This window comes from Thermobia domestica, chromosome 6, assembly GCF_964235325.1.
Source record: "Thermobia domestica chromosome 6, izTheDome1.hap1.1, whole genome shotgun sequence".
NCBI lineage: Eukaryota > Metazoa > Arthropoda > Insecta > Zygentoma > Lepismatidae > Thermobia > Thermobia domestica.
The window spans coordinates 281515547-281534475 of NC_137459.1; the positions used below are offsets into that span (position 1 = coordinate 281515547).

General features: G+C 34.1%; 1 protein-coding gene across 1 annotated transcript in view; it reads left to right on the forward strand.

The window, feature by feature from the left end:
- LOC145687567 (high affinity cGMP-specific 3',5'-cyclic phosphodiesterase 9A-like) overlaps nt 1-18929 on the forward strand; it is a 37449-nt gene that overhangs the window by 9266 nt on the left and 9254 nt on the right. Inside the window, exons 6-7 of the mRNA XM_081761032.1 lie at nt 10831-11049; nt 15838-15966. Coding sequence (XP_081617158.1) covers nt 10831-11049; nt 15838-15966 — 348 coding nt within the window. The remainder of the gene's footprint in view (nt 1-10830; nt 11050-15837; nt 15967-18929) is intronic.

Consider the following 18929-nt stretch of genomic DNA (forward strand, 5'->3'; position numbering starts at 1 on the left):
AATTTGAGGTTAATAATAATAATAATAATAATAATAATAATAATAATAATAATAATAATAATAATAATAATAATAATAATAATAATAATGTTGCAAGAAATAAACAAATATCTTGAATTTAACATTTTGATTGAAAGTCATGAAAATCAGTTCAATTCAGTCCATGGTAGATAGAACTGGAAGACTGCCTACATTGCCTTATTAGTTCAGCCTAAGAAACCCTTGAAAACCAATGTTATTCTTGAGGTGAAGGATACAACTTGTTTTTGAAAGTAAAAGTTCACGGATTTAGGTTAACAATATAATAAAAGCTTTAATGAGTAAAAAACAAAAAAAAAAAAAGTTTAAAAAAATCAAGCAAGTAGCAAGACGAAAATTAACACTGAACATGTAATTCATGATAACAAAGATGAGAAGTAAGGCATAAGACCTTAGCACCAAAATTAAATTAAGTAAGTTACATTTATGTTTTCTTTCTCGACCTATAGCTTGAATGAATTATTATAAGTTACCTGATACACATAAACAAATTAATGAAACCAATATTCATAACCAGTGCTAGGTGAAATTTATGATTGTTTATCCTTACTTAATGAGCTTTCATAATTATGTACAATAGAAAACTGGTTAACTTACAACCTTACATTTGAAATATCTATCCACGTGACATTGGAAAATAAACATATGATTAACGTTGATCATCTGATACTTTATGACTAAAGACATTTCAAAAAAATATATATATGTATTTAAGAATGATATAATTTTTTGGAATCTGAATTTAAATACCTACGATTTGGGTTGAATTAAATTTAGAAAGTAATCTAGAATACGTGCAATGAGGTGAAATAAGGTAAAATAAGTTGAAATAAGTCATGACTTCTATTTGAGATTTAGTGAGAAATTTTGAAAGAAAAATGGAATGACCTAAGGAAACTAAGTAAACCTATGCCTGGCTTCTAATCGTTTCTAATCATCACTGAGATTAGGAGATAATTATACCTGATATGAAATTTCATATCAACACAAACAAGAATACACCATACACGCATAATACCAATGCGAGTAGTATTGTTATTTAACCATGCATAACATGTACACACATATTGGCGAATATAGAAAAATACCGAGACACAAATATATATATATATATATATATATATATAGATAGATAGATAGATAGATAGATAGATAGATAGATAGATAGATAGATAGATAGATAGATAGATACATACATACATATACATATATAGATAGATAGATAGATAGGTAAATCATAAATATAGCTTTGCATACATACATAAAATACAATTAATACTCAAATATTCATATTGAATGCAAAGACGTCTTTTAAGAGATTCTCAGACAAATGTGTCTAGTTTTCATTGTTTTTCTTGTGTTGCAACAGTAAAATATGCATATAGCCGTAGGTTGTCGTTATTTGTATGATCTATGCGCATAGACTTCTGATCGCTCTATTGTTTAGAGGATCAGAATGATACATTAAATGCGGCTTTGTTTAGCCTACTTTATGATTACTAGCCCATACGTATTCTTCATGACAGAATATAATATCAGTTCCGTTTTATTGACGGATTCCGTAACACAAAAATGACTGATTAGGAGATTATTTGCGTTTTTCTAATCACTAATTAACCTTTGAGCTCTCTACGTCAAAAAATTTTATTGAGACATTACTGCAGGTTATTCATTAAATTCCTATTAGCATATTGATTGAAATAAATTCATTAAGTTACCAACTCCTATGTGAATAACTTTACAAACATAGTGATTTTCTACAATTTAAACAATACACTGAATGCACTTCTAGAAAATATATCAAGCTTTCTTTTTAATTCTCTTACATCCAAAGAGTGCCTGTCAATAACGAAGATGATGCACTTTCACTTCATGTAAATTTAAATATTCTAATTTAAATACTTAGATTGCCTACTTTTATCAAAAATTGCACAATTCGAACCACTAAAAGTCTACTTGTTATTTCGTTTACATTTAGTTTATCTTCCTTTATCCACAATTATAAATCATAACTGACAAATAGAAAAATTATAGGAATTAATATCTCTTTAATGAGAACGATGCGGTCACTAATATCACAATATATATATATATATATATATATATATATATATATATATATATATATATATATATATATATATATATATATATATATATATATATATATAATTGCTAAAGTGTCTCTATAGTTCAATGTAAGCCGACTTTAAGGTAAAATTTTTAATCTTTGATAGCTAAAGTTCGAAATAGAGTACCTATTCTCAATGCGATGAAATCATGTTTTGAAATCTCAACTTTTTCCGACTTTTAATTTCTGTACAGAGAAAGTCTTGCGTCTTTATTTAATGCTGAGAATCGTCCTTTCAACACCAATAAATAATTTAGGTGGGTCCTACTTTTCGTTGTCGTCACTACGCTGACCACACATACACAGAGGTCCTTACGTTTCCTTGTTTCGTGCCTGCGCGACGAAGGTCCTGGATCCTGGGTTCTGTCATCGGACTTTTTCTGTGCCTCCTTCCTAATCTGCGAGGAGCGACGCGCTTTGGTCTGACCATCTCCATCGAAGCAGGGCTTCCGTCGATCTATCTCTTCCACAATGCACTTATCTGCACTAGCACTTTTATCACACTGCACCAACATCACTCTTTCTATCGTGAGTGTAGTGTTGCACGGACTAATTATATTGAGTGTTTTTTAAGAAGTGTTCATGGTAATGCAAACTAATCGCGCATTCTTAAGGCTAGTTTAAGTGCTTTCTGTAAATGTGTGAGCAACATTCAAGTTTGTTTTCCCGACTCGTTACTAATCTTAGCTAAACCAGTCCGTTAACGCTTGTTGCCTGGAATTTTTCGTAAATATATGCATATGCGTGAAAATGTATCACTCACGCAAAAGGTATGTAAATATTTTAATATATTTCGGAGCTTTAACGTTTTTCTTAGTTGAAAAAATCTACGTATAAATGTCTATACTTTAGTGTCGAAGAATATCGTCCACTGGGCTGCTCTCTAAGTTAGCTGTTCATTATGTCTCTTAATTAACGTGTGGTATGTTTTGGAGTGTAGTGTGTGTGAAACTTTGGGTATGCTTGAATGTTTTTGACGCACTGGTTTCCGATCTTCAACTTAACTACTACTGACTTGGAATTTTGAATTCTCAGCTCGACGATCTTTTAGGACACGCCTCTAACTGGTTTTCAATTTCCTCCCTTTTTCTCTCACTCGTCAAATTATTTTGATGTCCTCAATTTTATTTTATTCGTATCCGTCCATTTACGGTGCTCTAGCGTCGTCTCTCCAAAGTACGTGATTTCGTAAATTTTACAAGTTGTATCTAAGATTTTTATGGAAGTTCATCTGGAGACTTCTTGTCTGGTTCGTGCTCTTGGACCAACATACAAACCTGTGCCACAATTTTATCTAAGTTCTACGTGGAAACATCCTGACGGAAATGTGAGTTTAAAAAATTCATAGAGATTATTTTGCACTACGATTCTATTCAGTTTGAGCAGGCTTTACTATGTTTCCCCTCTTTCACAGAAGGATGTTAAAAACTCTTCTGTTTCTTTACTTGGGTTTATGAATGGCCCTGTGTATGTGTGGTCTTGTGTGGCTTCAGACATTCAGTATTAAGAGACAAAAGAAGGGTAGTTTAAATGTCCTTGCCGCAATGACGGGTATACAGAATAAAAAGAAAACATCTTATTCTTGGATAAGGAAAGAAAATAAAGAATGCTGTTTCAGTTCCCTTTGTTTTTTTCTTTTACACACACAATTTAAAATTACATTCGCTAAAGTTGTTTTAATAATATGCATAATTGAATTAAAAGAATGTATTTAAAATTAAATAAAAATGAATATAAGGTAATTGTCACAAACCAACCTGGGTGCACAAATGCTTCCTTTCGGAGTTATAGGTTGCCGAAAACATGAAAAAATGAACTTTAAATGTCCATAGCTCCAAAACTATGGGACCTACCGTAGTCGGGTCAAGACTTCACTTAGGAATTAATGTGTCCTATCCAAAAATACGTGTTTCAGAATCCTGCGGTACTCACGCAACAATTTTTAAAGAGAAAGTTTGGCTAAGGGGTATTTGAAGTACTCACCAACTACCTCTGTAAAAACTGTTGCAGAAGTACCACAGGATTCTGAAACGTGAATATTTTGATAGGGCACATACTAGTTCTTAAGTGAAGTCTTGACCCGACTAGAGTAGATCTCATAGTATTGGAGCGATGGCCCTTTAAAGTTCATTTTCTCATGTTTTCGGCAGCCTGTAACTCCGAAAAGAAGCATTTGTGCACCCAGGTTGGTCTATACTTTTTGTCTTATCTTGGTGTCAGGAGTCACCTTCCAAACGTTGTCGGTGTTGTTTTGATACACCCTGTATATATATGTATATATATTGTTAGTAAACGGTCTTGTGTTGCTTGAGTGTAGTTTCTTTCCATTAATCTATGATGATATAAACAATTAGTGTTCAGAAGGGGATAAAACTTAGGATAAAGCTATTTTAACGTCTCGTTCATGTACGAGGCTTTTTAAGGCGTTGAACTACACTGAAACATGAAATTCTTCAAGAAAACTGCACTTCCATTGAGAACCAACCTGAAATCACGTGTGTAAATCGTTCTCTTAAGATTTCGTCACTATGAATAAAGCTGCTGCTCGTCTCGGTAGGTGATTTTTGAATGTTCGATACATTATTGTTATGGCTATTAGACTTCCAAACAACGTTATGCATAATTGTTGGAAGTCTTATAGGACGGCTATCTCCACTTGTCCATCTGTATGTCTTTCTGTCCGTCGATAGTTATCAGAGCAAAAACGGTAGAGAATATTGAGGGACGGTTTCGTGCAATCGATTCAGTCACAAGAATAGGTTCCATTTCTTACGTTAACCTCTTATTTAAACCTGAAGTGGTCGAGATAGCTCAGTTATTATTATTATTATTATTATTATTATTATTATTATTATTATTATTATTATTATTATTATTATTATTATTATTATTATTATTATTATTAAGAGATCTGTGAATTACCAAGCATTTTTTGTGACAAGATTCGACCCCAAAGTTACCTGTGATGGTATGATTGAATGTTAAGACTATGTATGACACATACTCTTCTTTTTATTTAAGTTTTAGAAATGGTGGCTACCAAATGATAAAAATGAAATGATGTGGCATGAAGGCTTTTTTTTTTTTTTTTTTTTTTTTTTGAAATTTTATGGGCTATTGGATGAGAAAAATGCATGTTTGGTGCCTGAATCAGGAATCAATTAAAATTATAGCACAGATATAATTGATATCCAATCAATGACGTCGAGTGGAGGTAATTATACAGATAAAAGTGAGTAACACTAATGTAATCTTTGAGGCTGAGCAATACTGAAATTTGTTTGTTTCTTCAACATGTTCAGGATCTTAGTATAAAAGTAGCAAATATTGTAAACGAAATAAATACAGCAGACTATCATATCCTTTTATTTTTCGAACCATGGTTCCGAAAGAGAGACCATACTATGAGCCTTTCTAATAACTATAATATAATTAGTGCAGATAGAAGTTTATCTATTTATATAAAATTGAAAATCACTATGTTTGTGACTCTAAATCTCCTCAAATGCCCGACCGATCTCGATCAAATTTGTAACATGGATGAGGTTCGATGCTGGGCTGGCTATAGGCTATATACTTTGATGATAGAGCTTAGGGGAGGGGGAGGAGATATTGAAAAATAAATAAAACTTAATAACTCCTCAACCACTAGATCGATCTTGATCAAATTTTCAACATAGATGAAGTTCAGGCCTGGGATCGTTTTTATGATTTAAATTTGACGGAGCAACGTAGGGGAGGAGAAGGAGGGGGAGATATATAAAAATCAATTTATATAAGACTGAAAGTGACTATTTTTGTAACTTAATAACTCTTGAACTATCCGACCGATCTCAATCAAATTTTGCAAGATACATGAGTTTCGAATCTGGAAACATTTTTGTAATTTCATTCTAACGGTAGATTCTAGGGGAGGGGGAAGGGGTGTAAATACAAACTAATAAAACCTAATAACTTCTCAATCATCCAACCAATCTCGATCAAATTTTCAACATATATGAAGGTCAAGACTTGGTCGTTTTTTATCGTTTCACTCTAACAAGCCAACCTATTGGAGGGGGAGGGGGAGATATATATGTCAAAAAAAATAAAATTAAAATGACTGCTTTGTGACTTCATCACTCTTGAACCACCTGACCGATCTCAATCAAATTTTCAACATACATGAATTTAGGGACATGGATTACTTAGGCTATTCACTTTGAAGATGCAACGTAGGGGAGGAGGAGGGGGGAAGAAAGTTAAAAATGTTCGAACATGACCGATATTAGTGTCGAAGCCATAGTTTTCGGGGTCGATGAGAGAAACAGTGACACTTCTGATGCTGTTTCAATCTAAGTTCAGCCCTGATAGTTGTGGAGGGGAAGGGTACAACGTTTAGGAAGGGATAAACATTTAAAAATGATCGAAAATGATTAATATTAGTATCGAAACTATAGTGTTAGGAGTAGCTGAGATTAACAGTGGCAATTTTGATGCCGTGTGCCGCAGCACGGAGGGGCAGGGGGAGCTGTATATAATAATATCGAAAATGATCAACATTAGTGTCTAATCCATAGTTTCTGAGATCATTCAGATGAACAGAGACATCTCCGATCCGGCTTAAATACAAAATCAGCCCCGCCACGTGGGAGAAGGGGAGAAAGAGATATATAAAAATGATGGAAAATGGCCACTTTCAGTTTCGAATTTATAGTTTTCTGGGTCGCTTAGGTGAACAGCGATACTTTCGATCCCGTCTAAATTCAAATTCAACCCCGCAACTTGGAGGAGGGGGAGGAAGAGATATTTAAAAATGATCGAAAATGACCGATATTAGTGCTGAATCCACATTTTTGGGGTCGTTGAGATGAACGGTGACACTTTCGATGTCATGCTCCGCAACATGGGCGAGGGGGATATATATAAATGATCGAAAATGACCAATATTAATGTCGAATCCATGGTTTTCGGAGTCGCCGAGATGATCGATGATCTTCCGGAGCTGTTTAAATCGATGCCATTAAAAACGAAAACAGCATATTTCATGGGTACGAAACACATGAAATGCGGAGTTATGCACTTAAATTTTCATTTCAACCCATCGAAGCGGGTAATATATGCTAGTAACTTAGAAGCTGTATGGATAAAGTTAATAATTCTTAATGATAAACTAATCATATTAGGACTGCATTATTTGCCTCAGTGCGTAAGCGTAGAAGTATGTAAAGAGTATTTAGAAAGCATTGTATTTTTTTAAATAATCAGTGACACAAGATCAATCATAACTGGTGATTTCATTATCCCTGTAATTGAACTCAGTTAAGAAAATGTTTGCAAAACCTTAAAGGAAATTTTTGAAGGAAATATGCAAAAAGATTATTTTCAAATTGATAATAAGAACAGGAGTCTCCCATTGAATACTAGGAAACTTAAAAATAATAAATAACAAGAAGGTAACACATTAAATATAAGCAGATTGGGGAGGTAAAATAATATTTGCAATTCTTATAACTTAGAAAAGTAGTTAAGAGAAAATGTTTTGAGCAAAAGAGTGAGTATTATAAAACTTGGTATTAACTTTAATAAATAATGCAAGTCCTTTTTGATTTGATCTTAAAAGAACTTTTCAGAATGTTCCAAATACAATTTGTATTGGTAATGATTTTGTTGTGGACACATAGTGAAAATTTTAAAGACATGTACGAAAATCATTTTAAAGTAATGAATAGTCAGCATTATGGTGTAAATATAAGATGTAAATCCGTAATTAGTAAGTAGCTTCAAAATTTTGATAGATATACATCATATAACAGAGGGTCGCGCAATTAAAGAAATTGGAAAATTAAAACCTTGAACTGCTGTGGGACTTGACAACATATCTAGTTATCTAATAAAAGATTGTAACGAAAGCTTAGTACCGCCAATATTTGTTAAGATTTATAGCGTTTCTTTACGAAATGCAGTATTTACAAATGACTAGAAAAGATCGTTCATTATATCAGTTTACAAATCAGGTGATTAATACGGCCTGAAGAGTTACAAACCTATTACAACAATAAGTGCCTTCAGTAAAATATTCGAATATATTATTCAAGAATATATTTAATTTAAAGTGAAGTGTCAGGTTTATGATCTCAACATGGTTTTCTAACAACCAAATAAGTAAACTGTCACCAATCTTCTTCAAATAGCCCAAGAAATTTCAAAGGTTAAATTTTCAAGATTACAATTTAATGGTATATATATAGATCTTGCCAAGGCTTTTGATTATGTACCACGCTATCTCTTACTTGACAAATTATCATCTACAGGATGGAATCCAAGATTTCAAAAATGGTTCTAGAATCAGAAAGATCGTATAGAGTAAAGGTAGGTTCTACACATTCTGGTGCTGGAGCAATTTATAGAAGGACTAGCTTTTGGCTAGCTGGTAGCTTCGCCCCCAGATCTGCGCGTTTGCTCGACCTACGGCCTTACTCCTCTTAAAATCCACAATTGTGCCCAATTTCAAGTTTCTTTTCCTATTTCAACTATCCAAAATATAAGGTTTTGTATCCCAAGAAAACGTCCATTTAAAAAAAAACATGATAATTTCTTCAACGCCCCTTTAGGCCCCTTAAAAACAAAAATATTCACTTTTGGCAATTTTTCTGTGGGTTTGCCCCAGAAGGCTGTAAACTTGCCAAATATCATCTTTCTAGTTCTTCTGGAAGTGCTTAAACATTTTGGGTGTAGAGGATGTCCCATATAAATAACATGGAAAAGACTTTTCAGTTCCCCATGAAACCACTCTAAACTTGGAAATTTTTAATTTGGTAATGTAATTAGGTAACGCAAACGAAAACGTACAAGCCATACCGAATTTTAAGTTTTTATTCCAATTCCAAGTACCTAAAATATGATATTATAGATCAAAAAAGGGCCACTTAAATAACATGGGAAATTTCTTCATACACCCTTTAGACACCCTAAAAATTGAAAATATTCACTTTTGGCAATTTTACTGTGCGTTAGTCCCAAAAAGGTACATTCACGTCAAATTTAATCATTGTAACCCTACATGAAGTGCCCAATAATTTTTGGGGTGTAGAAGATGTCCCCATATAAATAACATGGGAAAGACTTTTCAGTTCCCCATAAAACCACTCTAAAGTTGGATTTTTTTAGCAACTTTGTTAAATAATCCTATGGAAAACGTACAAGTATACCGAATTTCAAATTATTATTATTATTATTATTATTATTATTATTATTATTCAAAGTAGGCCTACCTAAAAGTGAAATTATAGGTTCGAAGAAAGGCTCATTTAAATAGCTTGGGGAATTTCTTCATCCCACCTTTAGAACGCCTCCTCCCTCCGCTAAGAGTTAAAAATATTCACTTCTGGCAATTTTTCTGTGGGTTAATCCCGGGAAGTTACAATCATGCCATATTTCATCTTTCTACGTCAAGCGGAAGTGCCCTTACTTAGTGTCAGTTCATGTAGTTTTACATATCGTTAGGATTAGGATATCATAAGGATCCCCATTGGGGCTTTTTACTGTTCTCAATCTTTATAAATGATTTACCTGAATTAATCAATGACGTTGGTATTCTAGTGAGTGCAGATAATATTAAACTGTACAAAATTATCAGATATTATACTGATATAGAATGTGTCCATGGACTAGTGAAAATGAAATGTGTATTAGTGTAAATAAAACAAAGCTATGTCATAAACGAGAAAAGTAAACTATGTGATGAGCATTGTATAGATGGAATCAACTTAGAAAACATTAGAATTACAAAACACTTAGGTGCAATATTTGACAATAAACTTTTATTTGATGAACATATGAAAGTAATAACCAGAGATTCCACGAAATGTTTGGAATTTTACTAACCCAATACAATAATTTTAATAATATTGACGCATATATATCATTGTATAAGATTTTGATTGGACCAAAATTAGAATATGAATGTACAGTATGGAACTCTGTAGCTGAAGTTCATTCTCAGAGGCTATACCAAATACAAAAGAGGTTTATAATATACTTATTTTTTAAAACCAGATACGATATTTGCGATTATAACTACGAAAAATGGATTAAATTTTTAAAACTTGATGTGTTGGAAAACGGACGCGTGTTAAAAGATCGGATACTCCAGCCCATATATAGTACAAACTATTTTATTGAAAGTTCCTAATGTTAGAACAAGACAAGGAATGAAGTAACTTAATAGACATAGTAAGTCTATTTTAGGTAAGTTGCTAAGAAACCGTAGTTAAAAAATCTTTTAAAAAAGATACATAATTTTGCTATCAAGGGTTTGCATGTATCAACAGTTTATGTTGTAAGAAGACAAGCTGTATGCAAATATTTTACTCTATTTATTAATGTTTACACTTTTAAATGTACAAATGTATGATTTATTATTATTATTATTATTATTATTATTATTATTATTAGTAGTAGTAGTAGTAGTAGTAGTAGTAGTAGTAGTAGTAGTATTTGGCAGGTTTGATTTATCCATACGTCATGTTTAGACTTCTTTCTTTGTAAAATTGATCAGTAATAATCTATTTTATCTAATGCAATATAGTTGCATCTCCTGTTGGTAGTTCATACGACTAATGTAGTTTTTATTGTGAAGTTTTCATGGTAATATCACTCATATAATCTTGTTTTTGTAGGGTATTATATCACTCATACTTGCTACAGATATGGCAAAGCATAATGACATTTTGGAAAGATTCAGATCAAAATTGGACGGTTTTGATTTCACAAATGAAGATCATTTGAGTAGTTTGAAGATGGTCCTCATTAAAGCTTGTGATATATCGAACGAAGTTCGACCCACGGATGTGTCAGAGCCTTGGGTAGATTGTCTTTTTGAAGAATATTTTAATCAGGTAAAGCTTATACTTTCTTCTTATTATAAATGCTCATATAAATAATGAAATATTTTAAATTTTATTTCGCAAACAATGAGAATACGTTGAGAAATATATAGCAAAAGTACACTCCTGAAAAGTGAAACTCAAACTCTAAAAAGGAACCTACGCCAGGGACTTCTAAGATAATATTTTAATCTATATTTTTTATTATATGTATTATATTAAAACTACAAGAATACAAATCACGTTATGTTTGCGCATCGCATGTTAAAGTACTCAATGGAATCACCGCCACTTGGATGCAAGCATACACATGAATATGCATACACACGTAGATATGTTGGATTCCATCTTGTAGATCGGTGTGTAGATTATCTATATCAAATCTGTCAATGTATTTTGCTAGTAATGAACTGAGCCCGAAGCTGGCATTCAGTATATCTTACATATGGTTAAAAAAAAAAAAAAAAAAAGTCGACTTTGTCGGCCAGGATAGCTTCATATCTTGGAGAGCATTACGTACCGTAGGATAGCTACGGAAAGAGGATGAATGTCATAGCCTTGAAACAAACATCTCGGAATACCACTTATAAATGAGAACACAATAAATTCGATCGTCTCTCTCTCGATTTTGTACTGCACAGTATAATAACGAAGGTTCCTGCTGCTATACAATATTAATCTGAACACCTGGGGTATAACCTGTATCTCAATGACCGATGAAATTCGGTAGGAACACACATTCACAAGACTTTCTGCGAATATGTGAACATGTATTACTAGCACTCAAGCAGAAACGCCTTCATCTGTAAACACTACAGAATCCCATTCTATCTTCCATTGGACCTTAGGCTGACACCACTGCTGACACATTTGACTGTACTGAGGAATGAGTAGCAGATACGCCACCGGACACCTGAAGTTGGGGTTACTTCTAGTAGATTATTCACCACAATTCTTGTTGTGATGCCAGATCTGACAACGACTCAAATCTCCGCTGCAGATGCCGTCCAATTTGTCTTAGTCACCTTGAATACTCCGATCTCTTCATCCTCTAGTGGACCAGATTAGCCCACCTCGCAAGACCACTGATTCCAACAATGGCATACTGTGGAGGTGTCTCAACTTACATTTACTAATAACTCTGTTCAACAAGTTTTGAGTTAAGATTTGTCACCACATTGTTTTGAACATTTATTTAAGCGTCATGTGATTAAATTTAATCATCAGAAGAAATTAATTCTAGTTTCAGGACAAATTGCTCTAAGTGATATTACCAAAATACTCCTTTAGAACTCTATTACATGAACACTATTCTTTACAAAAGTCGTATACATACATTATTTCATATAGATTTCGGTCTGATTGTTAAATGTCTTCAAGAACAATAAGTAGCTGATGGATAGCCATGTAAATTGAGGAAAGCGAACTGTTTTATTCAGTTACTGCTAATACAATCAATACCATTTTTTTTTCAACTTTGTTTGCAAATCCTCATCAGAGGCTACTAATAGTTGTTTTCTTCTAGTATTAAATTTATCCTATCAAGTGATTATTGAATCAATGGGAAGACTTAATTGTAGAATTTTCGTTCACTTTTGAACACTTAGAAGAAGGCGTTCTGTCTTTTAATGTGGTTTAGGTTGCGATCAATATCCTGATAGCATTTAAAACCACAGTAGTCTCTACTTTTTCTGAACTTTTGTCAAGTTATTCTTTGAACAATGAAGATAATCATTTATATGCATGCAAACTGTAATCTCTTTGCTTTATTCTGCACAATACCATGCGTCATAATCATTGAATTATTAATGCTCAATGATTAATTCTTTATGTTGTTGGTAGTTTTATTATTTCACGATTTGGCTTCTTGCTTGAGTTTCCTCTAAACTGATCAAACGTCTTATCTTTTCCGACCGATTGAAGCCAGCTGTAACTTCGTGATACTTTGTACCTTGTGGATAGGTTGTGTGTATTTACGTGAATGATATACAAGACCAATAAATGTTTTTATGTGTCTTTTTTCTCATACGTACTGCATTTACTAAGTGAACAAATTCAGTAACCCAAGAATTTTAAAAAGTCACCACTTACTTACAATTAATATCGGGAGCTTTGGAAACTAAAACTACCCTCCTCAGAAGAGCCCATATGAAATGTTTTGTATATTGGCTGCAGCCAATACAATAGAACAGCGGTGGAAAGAAAAAAGAAAGTAGTTTTATTTTAACAAGGTGAATTGTTTCGAGTTACCTTAACAAAATAATTAATAATTGTAAGTGTTATTTTATTGTAAATTCTATTCAGAGGCGGACTGGGCCGCCCGGATACCCGGAAATTTCCGGGAGGGTCCTGCCCTATTCAAAATCACAAGATATTGGTCGATTAGTTATAACTAATTCAAAACTCCGTTCTCGTTCATAGTAACCAGTAGCGTAACTAATGGGCCCGCAGTGCTAGCGAAGGGAGAAGGCACTAGCGAAAGAGGCACCTGCCCAACCCGTAGCCTTGTTTGTTGAAAAATCAATAAAACAATAAAAAAAAGTCTAAAAAATACATGTAAATTTTTAACTCGAAAATGTAATCTTGTCCATAATTTATGTATTCAATAATGTGATGTGCAATCGATACCATAAAAAGAACATGGAGCTGATTCATCTACGATAAGGAAACAGTATTAGACATGGAGTAGTTGGACGCGAGTGGTGGCAATAAATAATGATCCACTGAGCACAGTGGTCATGTCAAAAAACGGAACGAAGCCCCAAAAATCGGGCTCCGAAGTTTCGAGCTTGGGTATCTTCTATTCATTGGTGAATAGAAGATACACCAATGAAGTGTGTAGTTTTTGGACGTAGGAGGTGGCAATGGAAAGGTCTTGGTCATCTGAGGACAGCGGTGATGTCACAAATCCAGCCTGGAGCCTAATGTTCTCAGATGTCGGGCCCCGAAAGTATAAAATCGGGTCCCTTCTATTCACCAATGAAACACGGAGTTTTTCTACGTGGATGGTTGCATTAGAAAGAGTCGGTTTCCTCTGAGCGCACCGGTGATGTCGTAAATCTGGCCCGGGACCCAAAGTCCAAGAAATCGGGCACCAAAGGATTTCATGCCATATTCTCCATGCTTTTTGCTCACAAAAGAAGTTTCCTTATTATGCTGCCTGAATGTTATTCAACCGAACATTACAAGACAATACTGTGATGCTGCATTTCAGTAAGGAACAGCGCATATATTTGATAGCGAATAGAAGGGACCTGAGTCCAAACATGTGGGGCCCGAATTCTTGGGTTTCGGGCCACGAGACAGATTAAAAAAAAAAAAATCGATGCTTTTTGTCTTGATTCTCCTATTTATTGATTTACTAAATGAGGGTATTTCAGAAGATGCTTTGCAGGAGATAGCTGAAAAATTTTTATTTGAGCATGAAAATTTGAAATCTGAATTGTTGTATTTTGCTAAAATTTTGGAAAAACTTCAGAAAACTCTGCCAGACTACTGTGATAAAACAAATAAAAAAAACTGTACTGACATACAACCCGACGTAGATGTTGCAAAATGCGACAGTTCTACTAAGTGTAGTGCCGTGGAGGGCGAAAGTGAACCTGAGGAATGAATTGCCTCTTTTTCAGAAGGCAGTCTTATAAGATGTGCAACGAAAATCATCCGTGTAAGCAGTGTTACTTGTGCTGCTACAGGTTGCTACTAAGATATAACATGCATGTTTCCACTTTCCAAACACTGTTTACTGTATACAAATATTTAATAACCCTTTCAGTTACTCAAGTATCGTGTGAACGAGCATTCAGTTGCCTTAAATTAAATAAAACTCAAACACGTTCGTCTTTGTAAATCATATTCTGGAATCACTTATGCTTAATGCCATTGAAGGGATGTTCTGCAAAAAATCTCTAATGATAAAATTATCGATTAAATTGGGAAATCTTCTTCTGTCTTTAGAAAAATGCTGCTGTAAAAGTTGGTTTGATTAATGAACTTCATTACTTACATATTTTATAAGAATTGCAAACCCCATCAAAAACATGACTGACAAATGCATTATCACTTCTGTGTAGTCAATAAGTATGCGAAATTTTATATCAAAAGTTCGTGCTGTTCATTCCGTTTTTCTTTCTTGATTTTGAGAAGGTGATTCCTAACTATCGTTGTAGAAAAAATATTGTAGGCTGTAATGCTAATATATTGTTGTAATTTTCCAATTTAATTAGTAATGCTTTATCAGAAATGATTTAAAACCGTTTCTCTAAACTTGCTATGTTTTCAAAATGTTACTTTCTTTTATCTCACTTCCATAATTGGATGGTTACTCAATGTTCTTCATTACGTATCATGTAAACGAATCTACAAAGATAGACTATTATTTTACACGATGAAATTAAGTTTATTATAATGTATTCACTCGTTTGCATGTACCATTAATAAAAATTAAATTCCTCATAATTTTGAAGATGGAATCGGCAGATTTCTTTCAATATAAACAGTAGCGGCTTTGGAGGCACATGTACGATTCATCACGAAGATTTTCAGACTGTAGAAAATAAAGAAAGCAAAATAATACTTGGCTATAGATACGCATGCACAACCTTACATTTCGTGGAAGTGGGGGATTTAGCCATTCAAATCTTCAGCTAAGGGTTCATTCCTAAAAGGGCAGTCCAGACTGCAGACCAACTCGGTATTTATTAAGGCCCCTAAGCATCATTCTCCGGGTGGGCCCTTGTACTCCCAGTCCGCCTCTGATTCTATTTAATAACTTATTTATTAATATTTGCTTTTTTATAGTCGGACAGAGAGAAGAAAGAAGGCTTACCAGTAGCGCCATTTATGGACCGCAATAAAGTGACAAAATCCTCCGCACAGATTGGATTCATCAAGTTCATACTCATTCCATTGTTTGAAAGCCTAGCTCAGGTAGGTTCTTGTATGCACCATTGCCGGTGCACACTGTTGCCGATGCTCTTAGAAGAGAAGATGACAATTGAAATTATTATTGACTTGAATAATTGTAGCATTATTTCAATGTACATTTGCAGATCTTGAATTGTGATTACTGAGAGAAAACATTATATAAATGCGAGAAAGAAAAAAAAAGTTTTTCTTATACACGACGAATTTTATCTTTGAATGATTTAATGTTATTAGTACAATCTGCAAAAGGTTGATATTTTTGTACATAAATTATTTTTATGATATTACACACATACTTACAGAAAGAGTTCTGAATTCCCGTGTTGCATTTAGTCTTCTATACGCGTGATAACTCATCCGGTTCAACAAATAAAATACAATGGTTTCTAAGTTGATCCAGCCTGAGGTAATAGTTTAAAATGTACGAGTTCCATTCGAAAAAGCTAGAAACAACGGCGATATGGACTGTTATAGAGCAGACTACATACAATCAGTTAAAGAGCTCTCTCATGACGATATGGTTAGTGTACGCGCCTTTGGCACAGGAGACCCGGGTTCAATTCCTGGAAGAAATTCATGTGGTTCGGATCCCGCGTTAAATTGCAATTCCACGTCTCATATAGTCTCTTTGTTAAAAAAAAAAAGCACATTAAATTTCAATCCAACCTTCCCTCCAATTAAGTTAAAAGCTGCTGTGCACATCTTGGACTCTTATACTCGCAACATCAAGATTTATCTTTTTTGCGATACACGCAAGTTTAATAATTTAATAATTTTCTTTATTTCAAGAACACACATGTATCATACAAAGAGTGGTAGAGCCTTCACCTCTGATGCTTGGGGTCTCCGGTTCAATTCCAGCTCGCGCCAAGTGAACTTTATGGTGGACAAACACCATGCTCGTAGACTTTCTCAAGGTTCTTCCGTTTCCTCCCACTTTCTTCATTCCACCATTTAATTCATTTCTCATAATAACTGTCTCCCTTAGCCTAGCTGGTATATTCGTGGGACGTAAAACTGAAAGTTTTCATTTCATTTCAAAGACTGTTCATTTAATACCCAGATGGTTTTGTTCTTTTTTCTTCTTTTTTCCTCAAATAATAATAATAAAAAAAATAGTTGTTGTAGCTCAAGATGTTCTTCGCAGTTACACTTGGTAACATATAAGATGTCACAGCGTTATCGATCACTTGAGCTAGGCAGTGTTATGTGATCCGTGTCTTATTGTGAAATAGACGATCGAAAGGAAATAGTCAATCAGTGGGAAATTTTATTTTAAACGTGAGGGAAATACAGTTGCAGGGACGTACGAATTATTTCAAGTAGGATGTGGTGATGCATCAATAACTCATGAAATAATCTTTCACTGGTTTACACGTTTGAAGTTGGAAGGATGCCCATGGAGAATGATCCACATCCTGGTCGCTCATCCGTGAGTTGAAGTAATAAGGAAACTGCCCAGGTCAGTGCACTTGTGAGATCTGATCCTCGACTGACTGCGTCCGTGAGATTGCGAGAAATTAAACATTTTCATTGGTTCATATCACAAATTTTACACGAAGGCTTAGAAATATGGCGTATTTGTGCCAAGGATTCTCATACAGTACCAGAAAGATACTAGTGTCCTCATCATCACGGAACTGGAGGAGACAGTTGCCAACGACTGACATTCCTGGCTAGTATTATCGCAAAGGATGAATGATGGATTTACGGGTACGACTCCGAAACCAAGGTTACGCCACCTCAATGAAAGTCACCTGCATCCTTGAGACTCACGAGGCAAGGGCGCGATGTTACTCAGAGATAATTGCAAACTTGGAGTAGGAGTAGATAATGGGAATAGAAAAGAACGTGTGAAAGCATTCGTTTCGCAGGCGATCGAAATCAGAAATAATGGGCTCTACAGTTTAGCAGAAGTAGGCTTGTCAATCAGATATTGATGGAGCGGGTCCTTTGCTCGCTGTTGTGACCAATGTAGAAGAAGTTAAATAAAGTAGAATAAAAACAGAAAAGATGAGCTGAACAGAAAATGCGCCAATGTCCGCCCTCAGTTCCACCAGGCGAATGCCGGGATACTAAATCTATCAACTGCCCTCCCCTTGTCGTTACCAATTGGGTATGCATCACTAGTTAGCTTAATGAAATTAAATTAACAAATAGAGAAAATATATACAGAAATTAGTTATGAGGGTCGCCAGACGTTTTCCAGGGAAGATGTGAAAATGAAGTTTGTTGTATTTTTTCACACTATAAGATGCTGTCAGTACGGAAGTATTAAATGTTTGAACCCACCAATATTAACTATTTTCACTTGTAGGGGTGCTTGATATCTACGACATGGCGCTCACCAAAAGTAAAGTATTGTATGCTTGTGAGGCGAATTTAAATACAAGTATATATTTAGAAATTAGTGATGTTTAAAATGGGAATGACTGTGAACAGCCATACAAAAATAACCCTTTGAATACATACAAGACTGTTCATTAACACAACTATGTTAACGCAAGTGATAAAGGAAATATTTGAATTTGGTCTGCTCAACACTAGAAAGCAGCAAAATATATTGGACAGAAAACAGCCTAGTAACAGCTGCGTTCAAGACTCCAAATATAACTCACACATGTTTCACAAACGCTGCACTTTAATAGCGTGAACACAAAATAAACGCGAGCGTTTCACTTCTGTTGCCTAGCACACATGAGACAGAATATCTTTACTGTCTTACACATATGCCATGTTTGTAAAGTTAGCTTCCAAATTGGTCTCAACAAGATTAGAAAATACCATAGTTAACCTTAATGTATCGTACATGAGCTATATACTATTTTTTGACATAATGAAACAGTTGTTAACAGAAGTATTAAAAAAGTATAGGTATCAGGAACTGTATTCAAAAAAATAAATGAAAAACAACGCACGTTCAGTCTGAAACAGATGAGACTGCTTTTTTAAAAAGCTATTTCAAT